Below are 18,905 nucleotides of genomic sequence, written 5' to 3'. Positions count from 1 at the left end.
TGAAATCGTTTTAAGTCAGCAAGAATACACATATATGAAGCAAACGAACTGAATTGGAAAACAGATTTAACTGACTCAAGTAATTAATAGAGTTCTCCTCAGTCGTAGAGACACCTGCTTCCAAACTTGGCGTCCTCAGCATCATTGGTACAGCTCAGCATCCCGGAAGTTCAGCATCATTTGCTCTTTCAGGAAGAGACGCATCATCGTCAGAGCTTTGACAACAACGGGGACAGTGACAAAAACATCGGCCTGTCCGGCAGAATTTCCTTCTTTTTCGCAAGTGGAATTCATATGAAAAGGGTACTCTTTCAATTTTAAGCTAAATTACAGCCTGTCATTTTCGTGTCTTGAGTCAGCCAGCTAGCTGGCCGACTCGGATAATGTTTAGCTAGCCAGTGACTTGACACGACATGGCCTGTTCACAAGCTAATGTTAGCTGCCTAGCCACCGTAAATAAGACTGTCCTGTGGCTAATTGAGTTCGTTTTATATGGCATAACTGTGCGTTGGCTGCGTCGTGAAACATATACTCAACGTTGGTCGCTGTGGCTCAGTGTGCAGACGATGTTATGTTAGCTGGTTAGCTGAACTGAGCATCAGTTATGACTTAGTCTGTTTCACTTTCGTTTATCTTACAGAGGAGTCCAGCGTTGCTTTGAATAAAGAATGATGGGCAGGAGGGGCTTTGTTGTTTTAGCTTCATTCTCATCCAGGAAAAGATGACAGTGATGCAAAGCAGCTGCATGATTGCCAGCAGCGACACACACATTCACGCCTGCTCTTCCTCTAATCCTGACCACCACCAAAGGCTCAGCCTGAGCTGTTCAAAGGCAGCTGCATGGTACTTAATCACAGTAATGTGGTGGTGTTTTGGTAGACTGGTATACAGTGGCTTCCAACAAGCTTAGCAACACCATCAAGGTGATGTAGTTAAGAGAGTTGCATGAACGTGTATCCTTTGCTTAAAAAGGCACTCCAGCAATTTAGTATTTAATTTCTGTGAAGTTGGGGGAGCTTTGACTCACCATACCATCACCATCTCTGACGTGACATAGCTCCTCCAGAGCCACAGAAAGCGCATGATGCCCTGTTCTCACAGGCTGAGTAGCTCTTTCTCATCATGACTAGTCAGTTGACTTTGGCAAGTAAAATCATGCTGTTCCCTTATAGAAATACTCCATTAGATGCAAAAGTCTTGAATTCAAAACCATACATGATACATGTCATGTATGGTTACATGTCATAACTTCTTCCCAGGCTTGATGTCATTTTAGGGCAGTGCACCAGCTGCTTGGGGGACAGCCCTATGTTAAAGGTCAAATATACTAAACAAAAGCTTTGTTTGTGCTGCAAACATCTCACATTACAAGAAATATTATAACATGACTGGCGACAGGTTTTGCTCCGCAAGATGAACTATTTTAAGTCAGTAAGTTTTATTTATACAGCCCAAAATCACAAAGTTGCCTCAGAGGTCTTTACAACACTCTCTGTCCTTAGACCCTTGTTTTTACGTAGGAGTACCCCTGCCTACAGGTGGCTACAGATAGATAGATAGATAGATAGATAGATACTTTATTCATCCCCAAGGGAAATTCACAAGTTCCAGCATGTTCCACCGATTTTAAGTAAAGGGATTGCAATAAATAATCTAAAAGCACAGCAAGCCGAGAATTAAAAGTTAAATGTGTGCTATATGTGCTCTGTATATGCTGTGTGTGCTCCACTTCTCTGCTGTGTCTTTTCCTTAATCCATACATATTGTCTGAGATGGTGTGGAACCTCAAAAAGCCACCGGAAGGCTGGTTTTTGTCTCCATTTTAACTTAATTTTGTCTTTGTGTTGTGTGTGTGTGCCACTGTCCTTCACTCTGCTGTTTGTGAAACTCAGCTTCTCTGTCGTCTGCTCCTTTGTCTTACAGACAAATGAAGTGACCACCAGGATACAATGTCATCGTTCCAGGTGGTGGACTCGTCACCGGGCAGCAGCATGAGCGTTATGGAAACGTCCAACTTTGCCCACGTCATCTTCCAGAATGTGGGGAAGAGTTTCCTGCCCCAGGCCCCCCTGGAGTGTCGCTACACCCTGACACCTTACATCGCTCCCCACCCTAAAGACTGGGTGGGCATCTTTAAGGTACATCACGCGCAACACAGCTGCTTCAAAGTCATCGTCCAGCATCATCAGTTAAGCACCAGCCTTTAGTTCATCTGAATCATTTATGTTACAAAGACAGATTTGGAGACTGGAACTACTCCCAGCCTATTACATAAGTGTTTGTGATATGGATTATGTGTTAGGGTTTTATTAATTGGCTATAGTTTTGCAGTTGGCGCATTAACACATACATCCGCCTTGACACTAATGGTTGAGCTCTTCACTACATGCCTAATACCTCACCACAAGCTTTGGTGTGGTTGCTCTGCATGCAGGAGGAGGAAGAGTGTACATGGTGGGCTGGTTGCAGTTGGTCTCGCTGGGGGGCAAACATTTGGTGCTCTTTATGGACCACTCTGATTCTTATTAGGACCTCTTTTCCCTCCACTTCACTTGTTCGTTCCCCTCTGTCTTTCCATCAGTCTTCCCTCTGCTTCCTGCTATCCAGCCCCCGCTCCGCTCTTTTATCAAGGCCATCAAATCTCACACGTAATTAACAGGAAATGTGAACTAGGAAACTTAATGTCTCGTAAAGTCAAAAGACAAACATTTTATTGTTGTTTAAGAACTGACTTCAAATCCACCAGCTCAATTAAAAAGGAATAAAGACGCTGGGTTTATATGGAAAAAAGTCAATTGGAAAATTTAATTGTTGTAATCCACGCTAATGAAGCCCGTTTGATGGTCGGCGCTTTATGTCAGGGAACAAGCAGACTGCGCTCCATTAATCCTTTTGACGTACATGTCTGTCTTTTTGTGATAAGTAGAGATACTTGTCTATTTAATTCTGGCGAAATCTGTGTGAATACATACTATTAGAACAAACCATTCAACGCGTGATTATTTCATCTTCTTGTCAGTGGGGCATATATCAAGGGGTCAATATTTCTGTTTGCTTTTCCAAATAATAATCATCCTCTTTGGTTATAATAGGAAATTAAGTCGTGTCACTATACTGAGGCTAATAAATCTTGTTTTTTGGCTTGAAGTTTGTTAGGATGGTTGACTACTTTATCGTCAAAATGAACGGGTTGGTGGATCATTAAAAATGATTGATTAGATTTCGCTGAGCAATGATGATCAACATGTTAATGAAAATTGAAGTCCTCTGTCATTTATGTCTTTTTGCCTCCCAGAGGCAAAACCTTTGTTCAGAGATGACTCAGGGAGAGAGCATTTCCCCCCCCTCTTACCTTTCACATCATAGGCGTTACCTGTTTCAGAGAGAGACACTGAGCAATAAAGCTGACTTGCCATGAGGATGACTCAGACTGCACAGGCAGGCACTGCTCATTTGAGTTGTGCACAGACACCCCCTAGTGGCTGAAAATGTTCATAGTACAATAAAAAGGATCCTGGTTTAACAAACGTGCTCCTAGATGCTGGTGCCCTCAAATAGTACTCGCATGCAGTGTATGCACAGTAAACATTAACAGAGTGTAATCTAATCAAGCCGGACAAGTTTTCTTTTGTTTTCCAGCATGCTAACAGCATTATCCATACGTCACCCGTAAATTGCTTTGTAGTTTTACTTTGTTTGTCCAGTGAAAGCCTGGTTTAGTTTAGTTTGATGGCTGACACACGCACGCACGCACACACACACACACACACACACACACAACTCCCTAAAAAAGCCCCGTGGAGGTTTTTTGGTTGTGGCATGTTTGTTGGGGCGGCAGGGAGAAACCCGTTGTGTAAGTGTATAATTAACGTGTCATCGTGCTGTTCCCTCACACCTTGGCTGAATGATTGATAGCTGCTTTGCCTATGATTATTTTATAACATCACTCCCGTGTTGGAATGCCACACCATACCTAACCAAATGTCAGTCAACTTCACTCTGCAATTAGTGAAATTATTTATGTCTGTTCTCTCTTAAGCAAACACACGTGAGCACACAAGCAAACTTGGCAGGGGTCCATCGCAGCCTGGGCTCTCACTGAGATGCTGTTGGATGTGGAAAGAATGTTCTTGGCCCAGGTTTTCACACTGACGATTACCATTTGTTTGGAGTAGCATTATACTCAGCGTAATGGGTTGATAAGGCAAACACTACAATTAGGTATCATGCAACAGCATTATCAAAACAGACATTTTGACAAATGTTTTGAGTAGCTGAGTTGATTTACTGTTGCTTCCCAATGCTTTGTCAGATATTGGCCTATTCTTATTTTTTTTATCTTTTTTTTTTAATTCAAATTTATTTAGTTGTAAATGTGATTGTTGTTTATTTAAACATGCGTAAATGGTTTTATGTGCACATGGTAAGAATTTACTGGCATGTTATTGTTTAATATTTGAAAGTTATGGGTCCTTTAAAATCCAACAAAAGTAAGAAACCCCTCCCAGTGTCTGTCACATCCTGTAATTTCCAATATAGCATAGTCAACCAACTGTCTAAACATGTAATATTATCCTGTTACCCTGTGACAGCTGTCCAAACGAGAGACTTTCGCTCGCACCACTTTCTCCATTTTTAAAATGTAAAAACGTCCCATAGTGCCACAGGTGGTTGACTTAGCCGCAGCTGAACTACAGTTATGTAACGTCACAAACATGTATCGCACATGTGAGTTGAAATGAGGTGTGTGCGTGAGCGTGTGCGGTTGTGTGCGACAGATTTACGACGCAGGACCTGAGTTATGATGTTCACAACTCCCTTTCATCATCTGTCACCTAACAACACATGAAATCCACGGAATTACATCTCCCTTGCCATTTTGTGTAAAATTTTCACCTTTTCTTCCCTCGTTCTTTTTTTTTTTTCCCCCCTGCTTGTCTCATTTCCATGTGGGTTGTTCTCTGCCATCTCACGAGTCTCCGCATGTGTGTACACGCACACAACGCTGCATACCCCCCCCATTCTCACACCTTCGCTGCCCCTCTTTTGTGTGAGCCCAAAAGGGGCAGGAACTGAGGGGAAGGAGAGGAGGAAGAGGAGGTGTGTGGAAGAATGAGGGAGCATGGTTTTAAATGTTTCCATTCTTGCCTTGAACGTTGTACGCAGTCCTCCAGCTGTCTTTATCAAGCGTGTTTTTTAAAATGTGACGATGAAAAATGTTAAAATGTCATCTGGCTATTAACATTTCATATTAATGCAAAACATCTTGTGGCATTTGTGATTTTTTTTTTAATCACATAATATCTTCATTCTGTCCAGTCAGGCACTATTTTTTATTGTGGATCAACATTTTTGTTCATGGTTTATGTCCTCAGGTGGGTTGGAGCACAGCCAGAGATTACTACACTTTTCTTTGGTCTCCTATGCCTGAAAACTATGAACCAGGAAGTACTGTGCACAGGACTGTGGTGTTTCAAGGTACACACACACACACACACACACACACACACAGACTATGTAAACCACTATACAGACCCAGGGTATTCCAAAGTAACTCCTCCATTTTACGGCGCATATAAAAACCAGCACTTTTATTTAATAAGGGAACACAACCGCAAACGGCGGCCTGGGACCTGAGCACCTCTCAAACCACACACACACACACGCAGGTTGAAGGCCTGCAAACTGGTTTTACTGGGCCTGGAACGGTCAGATATTACACAGTGAAAATATGAGAGCACGCTGTGGTGTGTCAGTAGTCAGTAAAACCGGTTGGCTGCTGGATGTTCTGCGCTTAGTCCTCCGTCCCGGAGAACCAGGCCTGACGTGTGAACGATGTGCTCCAGTGAGATCTCACAGTGTAGCTATGGGCTGTTTGACCTACTAACATGTATACATGGTGTGCCACCGGTTTTTGCTAAATTGAACAGTTTGATCAGAGCCTGATTGAATGAAATGGACACTTCTTGATGAATATAGCATTAAATACAATGAAAAAGAGAATTTAACACAAACACACACTCTCATCTCTTTATAGGTTATTACGTTCCTAAATCTGATGGAGAATTCTACCAGTTTTGTTATGTCACGCATACTGGTGACATTAGAGGAGCCAGCACACCCTTCCAGTTCAGGTCAGCCACACCCACCGAAGAGCTGCTGACTGTTACAGAGGACGACAGCAACTCAGATATACTGGTCGTCACCACCAAGACTGGACTGCTGGAGGTACACCACAGGAATTTAAGATAATTCTTTTTTAATTTTCCGTCTTTCTGGGTGCCCATTAAAGGGTCCTACAGCAAGGTACTAGATCCCTAACAGATCCAGGGCTTCTGTTCCCTACATGACTCTGACCAACCACAGAGACAACACACAGTATATCGACACAAATTGAATTTTATGTAAAGCTTTTCAAGTGTTGACAAATTGACAAAACTAAGTGACTTGAACACCGAAGTCTTCAATACACATGTACCCTCACCCTCTTTCTCTCTCCCCTTAACTCACCTCCTGCCTGGCAGCATGTGGAGGAGGCGCAGCAGGAGCGCAGGGAGCTGCTGAAGGCCATGCGTCTCCTCCAGGAGGAGAAACAGCAGCTGCAGGAGGAGCAGAAACGACTGGCCAGGGAGAGGGAGCAGGAGAGGGAGACATGCTGTCTACTGCGGACACACAACCAGGTTAGAGAGGAAGCGAAGGCAGGAAGTGAGTTTACTGATCAAACGGTATTTGCCCAACATTGAGATTAACAGCTGTCCCACCCCCTCCTTATGCCACAGGTGGTCATCATCATCTAATTTACCATTGTAGATTGGAAAAACTATTGCTCAAAATGTAGAATTATTATTAATTCAGATGAAGTCAAAAGAAAAAAATCTTCTTTCATTCTTTAATGTATTCAGCATATTTGAGCAAAATAGAATTTGCAGCTCACACAAAAAAAAGACTCTAACAACAACACGGAGACTTAAGGTGAGTTTCAGTGTGTGTGCATGTGTGTGTTTGTATGCAAGTGTGTGGGGAGTGTGTACATAAACAGACAGTCTCTATTTGCACATGTGTGTGCGGAGCCGGTTCCTCGCCAGTGATCACAGGTCTGAAGACTTCAAAGACCCGAACTTATGAATAATCTGCATCCATATTTGAGAGACACACAAAGAGCGCACGTGTGTGTGTGTGTGTGTGTGTGTGTGTGTGAGTGTGTGAGTGTGTGTGCGCGCACGCACGCGTGCATGTGTGCATGCCAGTCTCTCTCTCCCTCTTTAACGACCTGACTCAGTGGGCCAGAACGGAATCGGGACACAGTTTTCTCGGGCATCTGGCGTCAGGGACGATGCCATCGCAACCACAGAGTGAACAAACATGACGTCAAACGCACACAGACACACACGCACGCACACGCTCGCACGCGCACACTAACTGCCCCCCTTCACTGTCGCACTCACATTCAGGTTCCACACCACAGGGCCCCCTTCTAATGTGCATTCACACATGCACAAGCGCGCACACAAACACAAACACGCTCATTATGCCACCCGCTCGCAAACCCTTTTAGTCTGTGTGTGGAATGAGAGGAGGGTAGTCCGCAAAACCGCTTGCCTGAAAAAAGAGCCCTGCCCAGCCTCAGGGACAAACACCACTCAGTCACGCGATGCAGTGGCCACTGCTTTCTCACTGTCTATTTTCTCCCCCGGCTGGCCCTCTCTTCCTCTCTCACAGTTTTCAATGAGGTGTTTTTTGTTTGTTTGTTTGTTTGTTTGTTTGTTTGTTTTTGTTAAAGCATGGTAAACAAAAATACATTTGGGAACACAAATCAGAACAATTACTTACTAAAAGTAAACTTCTGCTTTAATTTCATCGACTTTTTCGCTCACCTCCCTCCCCGTGCGCTCACTCACCAGGATGAGTCAGATTTTGGATTTTAGTGCTTTATGAGTTTCTCATTTGATAAGCAGCTACTTGGCACACACGCCTAAAAGCAGTCAGCTCAAGCAATTTCAATGAAAGCAGAGAGCGGTGTGGCAGAAGGGGGGGGGGGGGGGGGGACTCTACGACTTGCCAAGAGGTTTGTGAGTTTGAATCCAGTCTCTTATCGCCCCCTAGTGCAGCTCTCGGGTCTAGGCTCAGAGCAAGAGTGGGCTGCTTTGAGTTAGTCCGCTGCTCTTTTTTTATGAAGGACAAAGTCGCCATAAATTACGTGGTAATACACACACACACACACGCACGCACACACACTGTTATTACCGTGCTGCTTCTCATTCAACAGGCATGTCCATCTGTAGATATACGACTTGTGTGAGTAGGGGTGTGTGTCTCTTTTCGTGGAGCATTTACAGTAGGTGTGTTAGCTCATGCCACGCTGATGAAAATATCCCGAGTTTAACATGAAAACATAAGTACATATTTTGTGGCTGCTAATTTTACGACTACACTTTTTATAAGGTCTTTATGCACTGCTAAAGTGCTTCCCAAACGCCAGCCGTAAAAATCATACAGTAATCTACGCAGAGCCAAGCCCAGAGGGAGACAGGCCGGAGTACGCATTGGTGTGTGCATGTGCACTCTGTCTGCTTCAGATTCATGGCCGTACTCTGCTGTCTGTCTGTCTCTGAACGCCCTTGAGAGTGTAGCTGTGTGTCCGTCTTTCTGTTGCTCTCAGGTGTGTTTGCGTGAGTGAGTATGCGTGTGCATGCTGCAAACAGAAAGGAGGGCGTGTGCAAAGGTATGTTGTTCTGTCACGACCAATATTAGCTATGGATGATTTAATGTCCTTCACTGCTGATTAGCAGCAAGTTGAAACAAAGCGTTTCCTCAGCAGGCCTCACATGCAGAAAACAGAGCTTGTATGATCTGTTGTACGCCTGCAAGACTTTGTTCAAAGGAATTCGCTGATACTAGATGAGTGATGTCTGCATGCATTCACCGCATGCTTTACTGTTTGTCCCGTCTGAACATTGCAGCAGCTTCAGATACTGAATGTGTGTTTCGCGTCACTCAAAAATCTCATGAGTCATAATTTGTGACTGGTGTTTGTGATTGATGAGATAAGACTTTACTGATCCCCTGAGGGGAATTTCACATGTTACAACTGCCCCAGAAACAGGCTGCAGAGGTAGGAAACAAAGACAGCCTATTTAAAATGAAATTAAAAAAACAGAATGAAGCAAGATGTAAAGCAATCTATTATATATGCATTACAATGTCTTACTCTGTTTACATGAATTTATGAATTTTGGCAAATCTTTGTGCAGATGCACATGTGCAAGAACAGTTAGTCCACTAGAGCAAATCTTAACTATTTGCAATGTAAATTCGACATTGTGACCTTCATGAAGGCTGTTGAAGTCGTAGACTGCTTTAGTTTTATGTGTGTGTACCTAATAAATTGGCTGCTGAGTGTTGGTACAATTGTCAAATACAGTGTACATGAAAACATATAAAAACAAATCTATACCGCAGTGTGACATATGCACTACATACGGCATGCAACATGACCATTGCATGTCACATGAAATTTTACCATCTGACCCACAGCTGCTTCTCTGTCCCATAGGAGCTGCTGCGCTCGTCGCAGGGCCTGTCAGAGGAGAGGGAGGAGGTGAGGAGGAGGCTGACAGAGGCCACGGACCGGGTCCGCCAGCTGGAGGAGGACCTGCTGGGAGTCACCCAGAGAGGCCTGCAAAAGGAGACGGAGCTGGATTGGTGAGTGGAGACTGCAAACAAGTGACTATCAATCATCCAAAGTCATCCATTTCTGTGAAGACATGACTGTCAAAATGACTGTGTTTGAGGAGGAGTTCTTGTCTGCCCTCTGCTCCCTCGACATCTTCATCATTCCACTCATCTACGCTGGACTAAATAATGCTAAGCACCAATCATGCACTCAAACATAGAGATTAGATTCATTCAACACATCCCGGATGCTGTTAAAAATTAAATTTACGGGGTGTTGTGTTTTTTCCACAGATTTTGTCGTGCATTGCATTAAATGCTTATCTATTCCAATTTTTTCCTCAACCTCTTAGATGATGGATGAGGCATGACCATCCAGCCAAGCCTTCTGGCAAAAAAAATGATTTTGCTGACATTCATTGGGTTGTGGTTTCTAATTTGGGAACTTGTTCACACACATATAGCATAATTAGAAAGATCTTCTGAAGCTGCCCACTTAGTTCCCAAACAGCAGCATGTGAGAATTACTGTAATATGATGACGTTGTGGAATGTTTGACAAAGAAAGCTGCACAAAAGTTATTTTCATCATTTTATGTCTCAGCCTGCGTGACCGTCTGAAGAAGCTGACAGTAGAGAGGGACAGCCTGGAGAGCCAGCTGAAGAATGAGAAGGACGAGAGAGACCTCTACAAGGTGGGAGAGAGCTCCTCAGGAAGAATGAAAAGGTGCATTTTGACTATTAAAGCCTTTGTGTCTTTACTCTGACCTTTGCATTTCCCTTTCTCTTGTCTCGCTCCGTGTAGGCACACCTGCGCAGCACCGAGCTGGAGAACACAAAGCTGAGTGCGGAGCTGCAGATGCTGAAGGCGGTGGAGCTGAACCGGGAGGTGACCATTGCCCAGTTCCAGGAGGAGCTGGACAGGCTCAGGGCCTGTGTTGCCCAGCGGGACAACCTGGAGAAAGAGCTGCTGGCACACAAGGCTGACAAGGTAGTTTGAAGTGTTACTGCCAAGATCATCTAAACGAACTACACAGTCAAAATATAAACACAAGTAGTAAATTTCTTGCCTGTTATCTCATGTGGGAGCATCCACCCACGTGTGTGTCTGTATAGCGAAATCTGTTTATATAATTTTCCTCTTCATGTCTTTAGGCAGAGCTGGCCCATGTGCGTGAGCTGCTCCGTCAGACAGAGGAGCAGCTCCAGGCGTCCCGGCAGCAGGCCTCCCTGCTGGCCTCGGAGCTCCGCGACTCAGCCAGCGCCCGTGACCACACGATGACCGAGCTGTACCGCGCCCGCTTGGAAGTTGACAAGCTCCGTGCCAGTCTAGCCGATGCCCAGGCCGAGTGCCAACGCATGGAGAGCCAGCTAGACCGCATGAGGAGCACTGCACAGAAGGAAGTGGTCAGTGTCCGACATCCTCGTTCTGTATCCGTGTCTTTCATTTTCTACGCTATGATAGGCCAGGCTTCTGGGAATTCTGAAGCAAACCAAAGAAAATTCCTTTTTTTCCTGAGGGATTTTGCGTATTATTTTTTAAAATTTTCTCTTAATTTGCTTCTGTCCCAGGGCGTTGGGACCAGTGGGGAGATGACACCCAGCATCTTGGTGGTGTCAGAGGCGGAGGCCGAGCTGCAGAGAGAGGTGGAGGAGCTGAAGCTGCGTCTTCACATGGCTGCTGAGCACTACAAGGAGAAGTACCGGGAGTGTCAGCGTCTCCGCAGGCAGGTGGCTAAACTGAACACAGCTGAGTCACAGGGGGTGAGTACTGTGTGATAAAACTCATATGCAAAGACGGGGCAAAAAATAAATGCTACACGCAGAGCAGTTTGTGCCTAAAGCAGTAGACATTACATTGTGTTGATACAGTCTTCCTGTTGTTGTGCGTATTTTCGCAGGAGCCAAAGAGAAATGCATCCACCGAGACAAGACAGGAGCCACTGACCCCGAGTCCAGAGTCACCAACAGCAGGTACACACACACACACTCACCCCCACACACACAGACTGTAGTATTCTTAGGTCAACTATAATTACATTTTTTCAAGAGCAGTTGTTTCCCTTGGATGCCAAATAAATGATGAAACACTGAAACTAGTTAAGAAACAGTCATGTAATGACGAACGTTGCATCATGCAAGTGGAAAGCTAGAAATACAAGATTTTCCACTAACGGTATCTTCAGTCGACAGTGACACATTGCAATCGCATGACATAATGAAAAGAAAGTGTTGTGACTCACTTTTATTTGACTGGACAGAACTCTTTCTGTGCTGTTACTGTTGCTCGCTTCGCCTGACACACGAACATGCACATCTCAAAACAACAAGGCGAGGCCTGGGTGACGGATAGCAATTGCACCAAGAATGTTAATTACAGCAGTATGATTGAAAGAGTACGGAAAACAAGAAGTGATGGTGCTGAAATAACCATTATTAGCGCTTCATTTTCAGTTTTAATACCTGAATCAGAGACTGTCCTGCTGACTGTGTAATCTTCTGTGTTCTACTCTTACTTTCTGTGTTTGTACAGGGAATATAGCTGCTGCAGTCCTACAACAAGCTGCCCAGATGACAATCACTCCAGAACTTAATCACAGGGAATCCGCACATATAGATGCATGTATCAGCACAGAGAAGGAAGAGATGCAGAGAGAGAAAATGCCAGAGGAGAAGGCCGAGGCGGAGGCTGAGGAAGGAGCAAAGCGAGGAGAGGACAGACCGAAAGAAGACAAAGAGAACGAGGAGAAGAAGGACAGCCTGCCAGAGGAGAGCCTGAGGATGACGAGCTGGGTGGAGGTGGAGAACGAGAGGCCGAGTGCCCGGGAGGACAGCGAGGTGGAAATGGCAGGAAAGGAGGAAGTCGAGGAATTGAGGGATGCAGTGGAGGGGAGGAGCATGGGGGAGGCGGAGAAGGAACAGACTCGCTCGGTGGAAGAGGAGCTGGCGATGATGGAGGAGAAGTGGAGGGAGCAGTGCGCGATCAACGAGACGCTCAAACAGCGGTTGGCCAACGAGGAGGAGCGATTCAGAGTAAGATACATGCGTACACAGAGTGGCTGGAAACATGAGGGATCAGTTTGTTCCTGATACTCAGCGTTTCTATGTAAGCCTTTAAGCAAGGCAGTGTTTCCTTAAGTGTAGATTAAAACAGCACATAAACTACAGTGTAGGCTGGCATTCGTGAAAGGAAGCCTCTCACACTAACTCATTCTATTTCTCATTATCCTCAATGCGCACACACTAACTCCTTTTTAAGCGCCTCAGATCTGTAATCCCTGTTCTCCCCTTTCACGAGTCAATTTTCCAGTCCATTTAATTAGGGTCCTTTCTATTACTGGATGTAATTACACACAAAGAAAACCAGTCGCTTGAATTAGCTGTTGAGGCTGTCATCCGTCATGTTACACATGTTATAAAGTTTGTTTTATTCTAACAAACACTGGTTATTTTGTCCCTCATTCGTCATCTTCAACATATTTCCGACATATTTCAGATGAGCCCAGTGTTCTTAGCGTCTGTATTTTTATGCAAATGAGCTTCGACTTTGAACTTTAACAGCCACACAGATGCTGATTCAAGGAGAGAGCGTATACTAAGTGGTAACAGAGGAGCGAATGTTCATCGTGTTTATTTGAGTATGCATTAATCAGAGTAACCGGGTTACTCCACGCATGCACACATAGCCTCTGCATCCATGCCACACATGAGCCGTTGTGTGTGGTATGTGTGTGTGATTCGATGCAAGCTCCTGAGCTTGTTACATCTATGTGGGCCTGTTGCGTTTTGCGTGCGAATGTCCTGCCAGCATTTAATCTCCATGAGTGAGTGTGTGTTTATCTGCGCTGTAAATAAGGCTCTCCCTGACTTTGATAGAGTCTCCTGTCTGAGGCAAATGCCCGGGGCCCCGAGCCGCTCTTAATGGCCCCGGAGACTGAGGAGAGAGGCAGCCGCAGAACGCCATGCTTTACGGCTGTTTACATCAGCCGCGCAGAGGATGGAGCGAGGGAGAGGAATAGACAGGGAGGGAGGAGTGGGAGTCGGGGGGCACAGAAATACATTGTTGCAGAATCCCTTCACCTGAACTTAACCCTCTAATGCTGCGCCGTAAATTTGCGAAAGAGGGGGAGAGCGAGAGAGGACAAAAGGAGATGAAAGAGAATGACGGGAATAGAATTTAAGAGTGAAAAAAAGTAGGACAGACAGACGGTCATGAAGCAGAAAGAGAAACCGGGATAGGAGGGGATTTGGAACCTTTGTAATGGGATGAAATGAGAGAAGAGCAGGCAACCAGTCATGTAAACTATCCCACAGGGTCAGTCCTGTTAGAGAGTCAGAGATTTACTACGATCCCCCGGCCGGCTCCAGCCTGCAGTGCTCCTCCAGCCTGCCCTTGACACGCACCCTGTTTCTGTGGCTGTAGCTGCATGTTTTACAGTAAGCACCACACATTTGACACCGATCCAGGTTAAATAAAACTCAACCGACCAAATATTATGTTCACTTGCCTGACTGTGTGATGCCCATTGATATTCCTCTTCATCAGTCAGCACGAGTAGAGTGGAAATGCAGACTGAAAGCAGGGAAAAGAAGGGATGAGTGAATCTATAATGAGTTGGTTTAGTTAGTTTTTGAGCTGAAACAAATACTTTATGAGTTAATTAGTATGAATTTAAATACATATAAATAATTGGAATTAGAAGCGGCAGTAATGTCCCATGTATCTTTCAGTATTCCTGCTGTACATCGTTCCCTTCATCATCCCTAGTAAGCCAGCTCATAATTAAGTAGTTTTAATAGTTAAATATTTGGTACTCTAAAATGCACTGATGCCAGAGGGCAAAGACAAATGTCACGCAACCTCTGCACAAAGACATTGTTACAGCACTGCTGCTCGTAGTTTTATTTGGTGTGGATGGTTTCTTTTTCTCGTTGGTTAGTGAAATTCAGTCAGTACAGTAATTCCAGGGTGCATTGTGGGATTTTATTTCCTTGTGTGTCTCTAGGTGCAGATGGCAGAGCGAGCCGGCGAGGTGACGGAGCTGAAGCGCAGCCTCGCCCAGGCCCTCAGAGACAAGGAGCAACTACAGGAGGTAAAGCAGCAGCTCCCGGTGCGCAGTTTATTTATGTCAACAGATGAAACAGTGCAGGTTTAGATCTTAGTTTTATTTTAGTAAAGCCACCTGAAATTTGCATCTCAACATACAGCTTCTGATAGATAATGTAGGCTCTGAACTGAAGTCTACAGCAGTATCATCACATTCAGTTGTGAGCACTTCAGTACAGTGTATGAACTCCTTCTTCCTACCCTTCTCCATACTCCCCTCCACCCACTAATTAATACATCCATACTTGCTTCTTTCGCCCATCGGTACAGTGCCATTAGACAGTGCAAATGCCACGCGACGTGTCTGTTTCACCTTCCCAACCCTGGTTTAAATGTTAAACCTGATAGCAGCGCACTAATGAAGTCATCAAGAGAAGAGGTCAGAGGGGGGAATAGCGAGAGGAAGGAGGGAGGTAAAAGAGGGAGAGGGCGAGCGCCGCCATCAGCAAAGCCAGAGCAGAGGGAGCCAGAGTCTGACACCCATTACAGTAATGAGTAGGGTACTAATGCTCTTGTTTCAGATATAATCACAAAGGGCAGAAACAATGTAGAGGGAAACTTAACTCTGAGCTGAAAATACTTATTCCCCATGTGGTTCCAGTAGTGAAAATAAGCTGTGGAAACGCTGACTTTCTTTCACACAGCTATTTTCATCTGTCTCTTTTCTAAAACTAATGTATGTATAGAAGGTAAAAATAATTAAATGAATAATGAAAAGTATGTTTGCCTTGCTGTTTGAGTAGCATAGCATGCTAAGTAACAGCGTCTACAACAGCTACTGTGACACTCAGGGATCCATCTCGTCCCCCGTCCAGGAGCTGCAGCGCTGCATGTCCAGGCAGAGGGAACAGGAAGTCGGTGTTCAGGGTGCTGAGATGAGGCAGCCGATGGTGCTGCGCTACCCCCTGCCATACCCTCAGGACCCCTCTCCTCCCCCACTGGTGCCACAGAGGCCAGCTGAATTGCAGTACGGCAATCCCTACTCCACTGACACCACGAGAGGTGGGAGGAATTAAAAACTCGTTCCTCCATGTTGTCTTCACTCTGCACCTGTCTCTTCTCTTTAAGTTAAATTTTGCTGTCTCTATAGACCGGATGGACGTTGCGCTGTCTCCTGAGCACATGTCCCGTCCTCCACCCGAGGCCCCACCCTGCCCTTCTCCCTGCGCACCCCCGATCGCACCGCCGAGTCCGGGCCCCGGGGCACCAGGCTGGGACCGAGAGGTGGTCTGCATCCAGCCCTCCCGCACCACAAGTCCCCCCGAGAGCCTGGAGCATCCACTGGAGGAGCCACGAAATGTAAGTGCATGCAAAGGTGCAGGCTGGTGTTATTATGACGTTTCCCATGCGGCTGATCATGCATAGATGATGCATTTATGAATAAAATCAGTCTTAATTGGACATGTTGTCTGCAAGCACCATGACTGATCACAGCATCAGTTTGATCTCAGTGCAGTGGTCCTTCCACATATATTCTTGTAGAGCTTTATCCATATCTTAAAGCAGCATAAATGACAAACTAACTCTGGTCCCAGTGTTTGTCCTTCCACCCCCGCTTTGTGTTTTCAGCATCCAACCTGCTGCCACAGTAATCCCTCTTTCTCTATCTCTGGAGTGCTCCTCCTCACTGCATGAAGGGAATTAGTTGCCTGCCCTTAAAAGATGAAGCTTTGAGCTCATTTGCATAAAGCTCTAATTAATGTCACTCCCTCAGAACTCCAGAGAGACAGAGATAACAAGGGCTTGGAGAGTAATTAGGGGAGATTTTGCAAAGGGACAGACCTAAGATCAGTTTGTTGGATTATATCCTTGGTTGTTTGGGAGCTTTACGGTGCGTTGTTCTTTAAATAGAAACGACGACACACACCCATATGATATGTAATATGGAGGGGCATCATTTTCCATCCTTCTGTGTTTGTGCTGTGTTTCATCAGGCTGCCGATGGAGCTCAGTCATCCTGTGATCATCAGTCCAGCAGACGTAGTGAAACCAGGAGCAGCTTCTGCTTTGACTCCAGGTAGTGTGCCAACCCACACGCATAAAACACGATTTTAGGATGAATAGACTTTTTGTGCTTCACTTAAAGACGCGATGAAGAAACAAGATTCCACAAGCAAAGACGGGGACATCAGTAAAAATGGAGAGCATTGATGGTCACTGAGACCCCAAAATATGTAGAATTATCAGAATTACCCTTTAAGTCGATCACTGTGCCAATGGTGAGCCAAACAACGTTAATAAAAAAGACATTCTTCATAGTTTGGCCTGCAGGTGACTTGCTGACTTTACAGATTATGAAGTGGTAGTTTTCATGACCATGTGCAAGCCAAGGGTTGGATTTTCATCCCCACAGATCTAAATATAGCACCTCACTGTAAATACACGACTTTTACGACTTACACTTCGAGCGTCAAGTATGTTTTAAAAGGGAAATTGTACATACAACATACCAACTCATCTATGTGCGCACTTGCACAGTGTGTACATGCCACATATACAACAAACACTAACACATCTGCCCCTGTCTCTCTCCAGGAGCGACGTTCATAAGCGCTGCCCTTTATGCGAGGTGATCTTCCCACCGCACTTTGAGCAGCGCAGCTTCGAGCAACACGTGGAGAGCCACTGGAAGGTCTGTCCCGTGTGCTCCGAGCAGTTCCCCCTCAACTGCCAGCAGCAGCTCTTCGAGAGGCACGTTCTCACGCACTTTGACGGCCACGTGCTCAACTTCGAGCAGATCGAATGAAGGACGCGGCGGGCAAACGGAGAATTCTGACTTAGTGTATGGGTAAATGTGTGTTGTCAGCTATTAGTTCATTTCGATTGGGATTCGGTTAAGTTGTCTTGTTAATATACAATCATTAGCACTTTTTTGCAGTCTGAACAAAGGTTAGAAAGAATGTAGTCCACTTTTGAAAGGAAACAGTTTGTTCTTCGGCGGCTACTCCACCAAGGTGTTTATTAAGTAGGGTAGCTTTCACCTTAATCCACGATAGGTAAAAGGATCATTAACACTCGGGAGCAGTGCCATGGTCCTTAACTTTTTTGTATCATTTTTACGCTCGTCCTGCTGCTTCGAGGTCCCGAAAACACTGCTGGTAGCGCATGCATTTATTTCGTGTTCACAACACTTACAACTACAGCAGGTCAAGCTGAAGGGGTGAATTTTTTTCACAGCAGGAGGTTAAACCAGAAAAAAAACAAAACATTTTAGTATGTTAATGTCCCCGTTCTTTAACTACCCTGAACATATCTTCACGAGTAGGATTCTGTTGTGTTAAAGCGGCCAGGAAGACTTCATTTAAACGTCCACGTGATTCAAAGAGTTTGGAAAGGCTGGAGAGAGATGAGAAAAAAGATTTTTTTAAAGTGTAAATGCATGGTGTGTATATCATTGACGAATGGTGTGGTGGAGATTTTCGTGACTTGAATGGGAAGTGACTTCTCCCAAACTACAGTACTGCTGTACGTATGACAGTGTTTTGCAAAGACATCAGATGGTTTAAACAAAATCAGCACTACGTTTTCATGTATCTGCACTAAATAAGGCTTTATTCTGAATGTACTGTACATATGAAAATGAGTTGTGGCGAGATCTGTGAGTTACTGTCGTGACCCTAACACTCCCCCACCCCCACCTTCCACTCGTTACTTCCCTCATGTTTTGGCGATGACAGAATGATGGACCAATGATGTCTTACTGCAGTAAGACCCTGGGAAAATAGACTGCAGGACACTAAGTTACAGACACTTTTATTGACATGTACTTCCACGTTTTAAAATTAGACTTGTGAAGAAAATCATTGCTTTGTGTGCAGGTCCACATCACGAGTGAGTACCATTTATGCGTGTGTGTCCACAGGGCTCCATGTCACCGCTTGTCTATTTTCTGTCATTACAAAGTGACTCCTGACAGTGTTGTGTTCAGGCTTTAAAAATTGCACATGCCCAGTAATCACAAGGCAAACGTGTGTGTGTCATGTGTCCGATGCAGCCCTTTTCATGTAAGAGTGTCACACTGGTGGTTGAAGTGTGTACCGCAAAGATCTTTATGAATAAACTAAGCTTGTCTAAATGCATTCAACTGTCACGTCTCCTTTGGGTTGAAGAGGGAAGAAACGACACGA

The 18,905-nt window shown here is 45.0% G+C and overlaps 1 protein-coding gene across 1 annotated transcript; it reads left to right on the top strand.

Annotated features, from left to right (window-relative positions):
* The first annotated feature begins 167 nt into the window (after positions 1 to 167).
* tax1bp1a (Tax1 (human T-cell leukemia virus type I) binding protein 1a) lies at positions 168 to 18,857 on the top strand. Its single transcript, XM_076754319.1, has 17 exons — positions 168 to 303; positions 1,924 to 2,138; positions 5,376 to 5,478; positions 6,038 to 6,228; positions 6,525 to 6,680; positions 9,554 to 9,702; positions 10,276 to 10,366; positions 10,477 to 10,662; positions 10,827 to 11,078; positions 11,244 to 11,435; positions 11,573 to 11,645; positions 12,205 to 12,704; positions 14,678 to 14,764; positions 15,594 to 15,780; positions 15,869 to 16,077; positions 16,713 to 16,795; positions 17,314 to 18,857. The coding sequence occupies exons 2-17, from the start codon at positions 1,950 to 1,952 to the stop codon at positions 17,522 to 17,524; spliced, it is 2,859 nt and encodes a 952-aa protein (XP_076610434.1). The 5' UTR covers positions 168 to 303; positions 1,924 to 1,949; the 3' UTR covers positions 17,525 to 18,857.
* The last annotated feature ends 48 nt before the right edge of the window (positions 18,858 to 18,905 follow it).

The sequence above is a fragment of the Chaetodon auriga genome, chromosome 17 (genome assembly GCF_051107435.1).
Source record: "Chaetodon auriga isolate fChaAug3 chromosome 17, fChaAug3.hap1, whole genome shotgun sequence".
Taxonomy (NCBI): Eukaryota; Metazoa; Chordata; class Actinopteri; order Chaetodontiformes; family Chaetodontidae; genus Chaetodon; species Chaetodon auriga.
The sequence above is the reverse complement of the archived record's forward strand: the minus strand, read 5'-3'. Positions and strand labels throughout refer to the sequence as shown.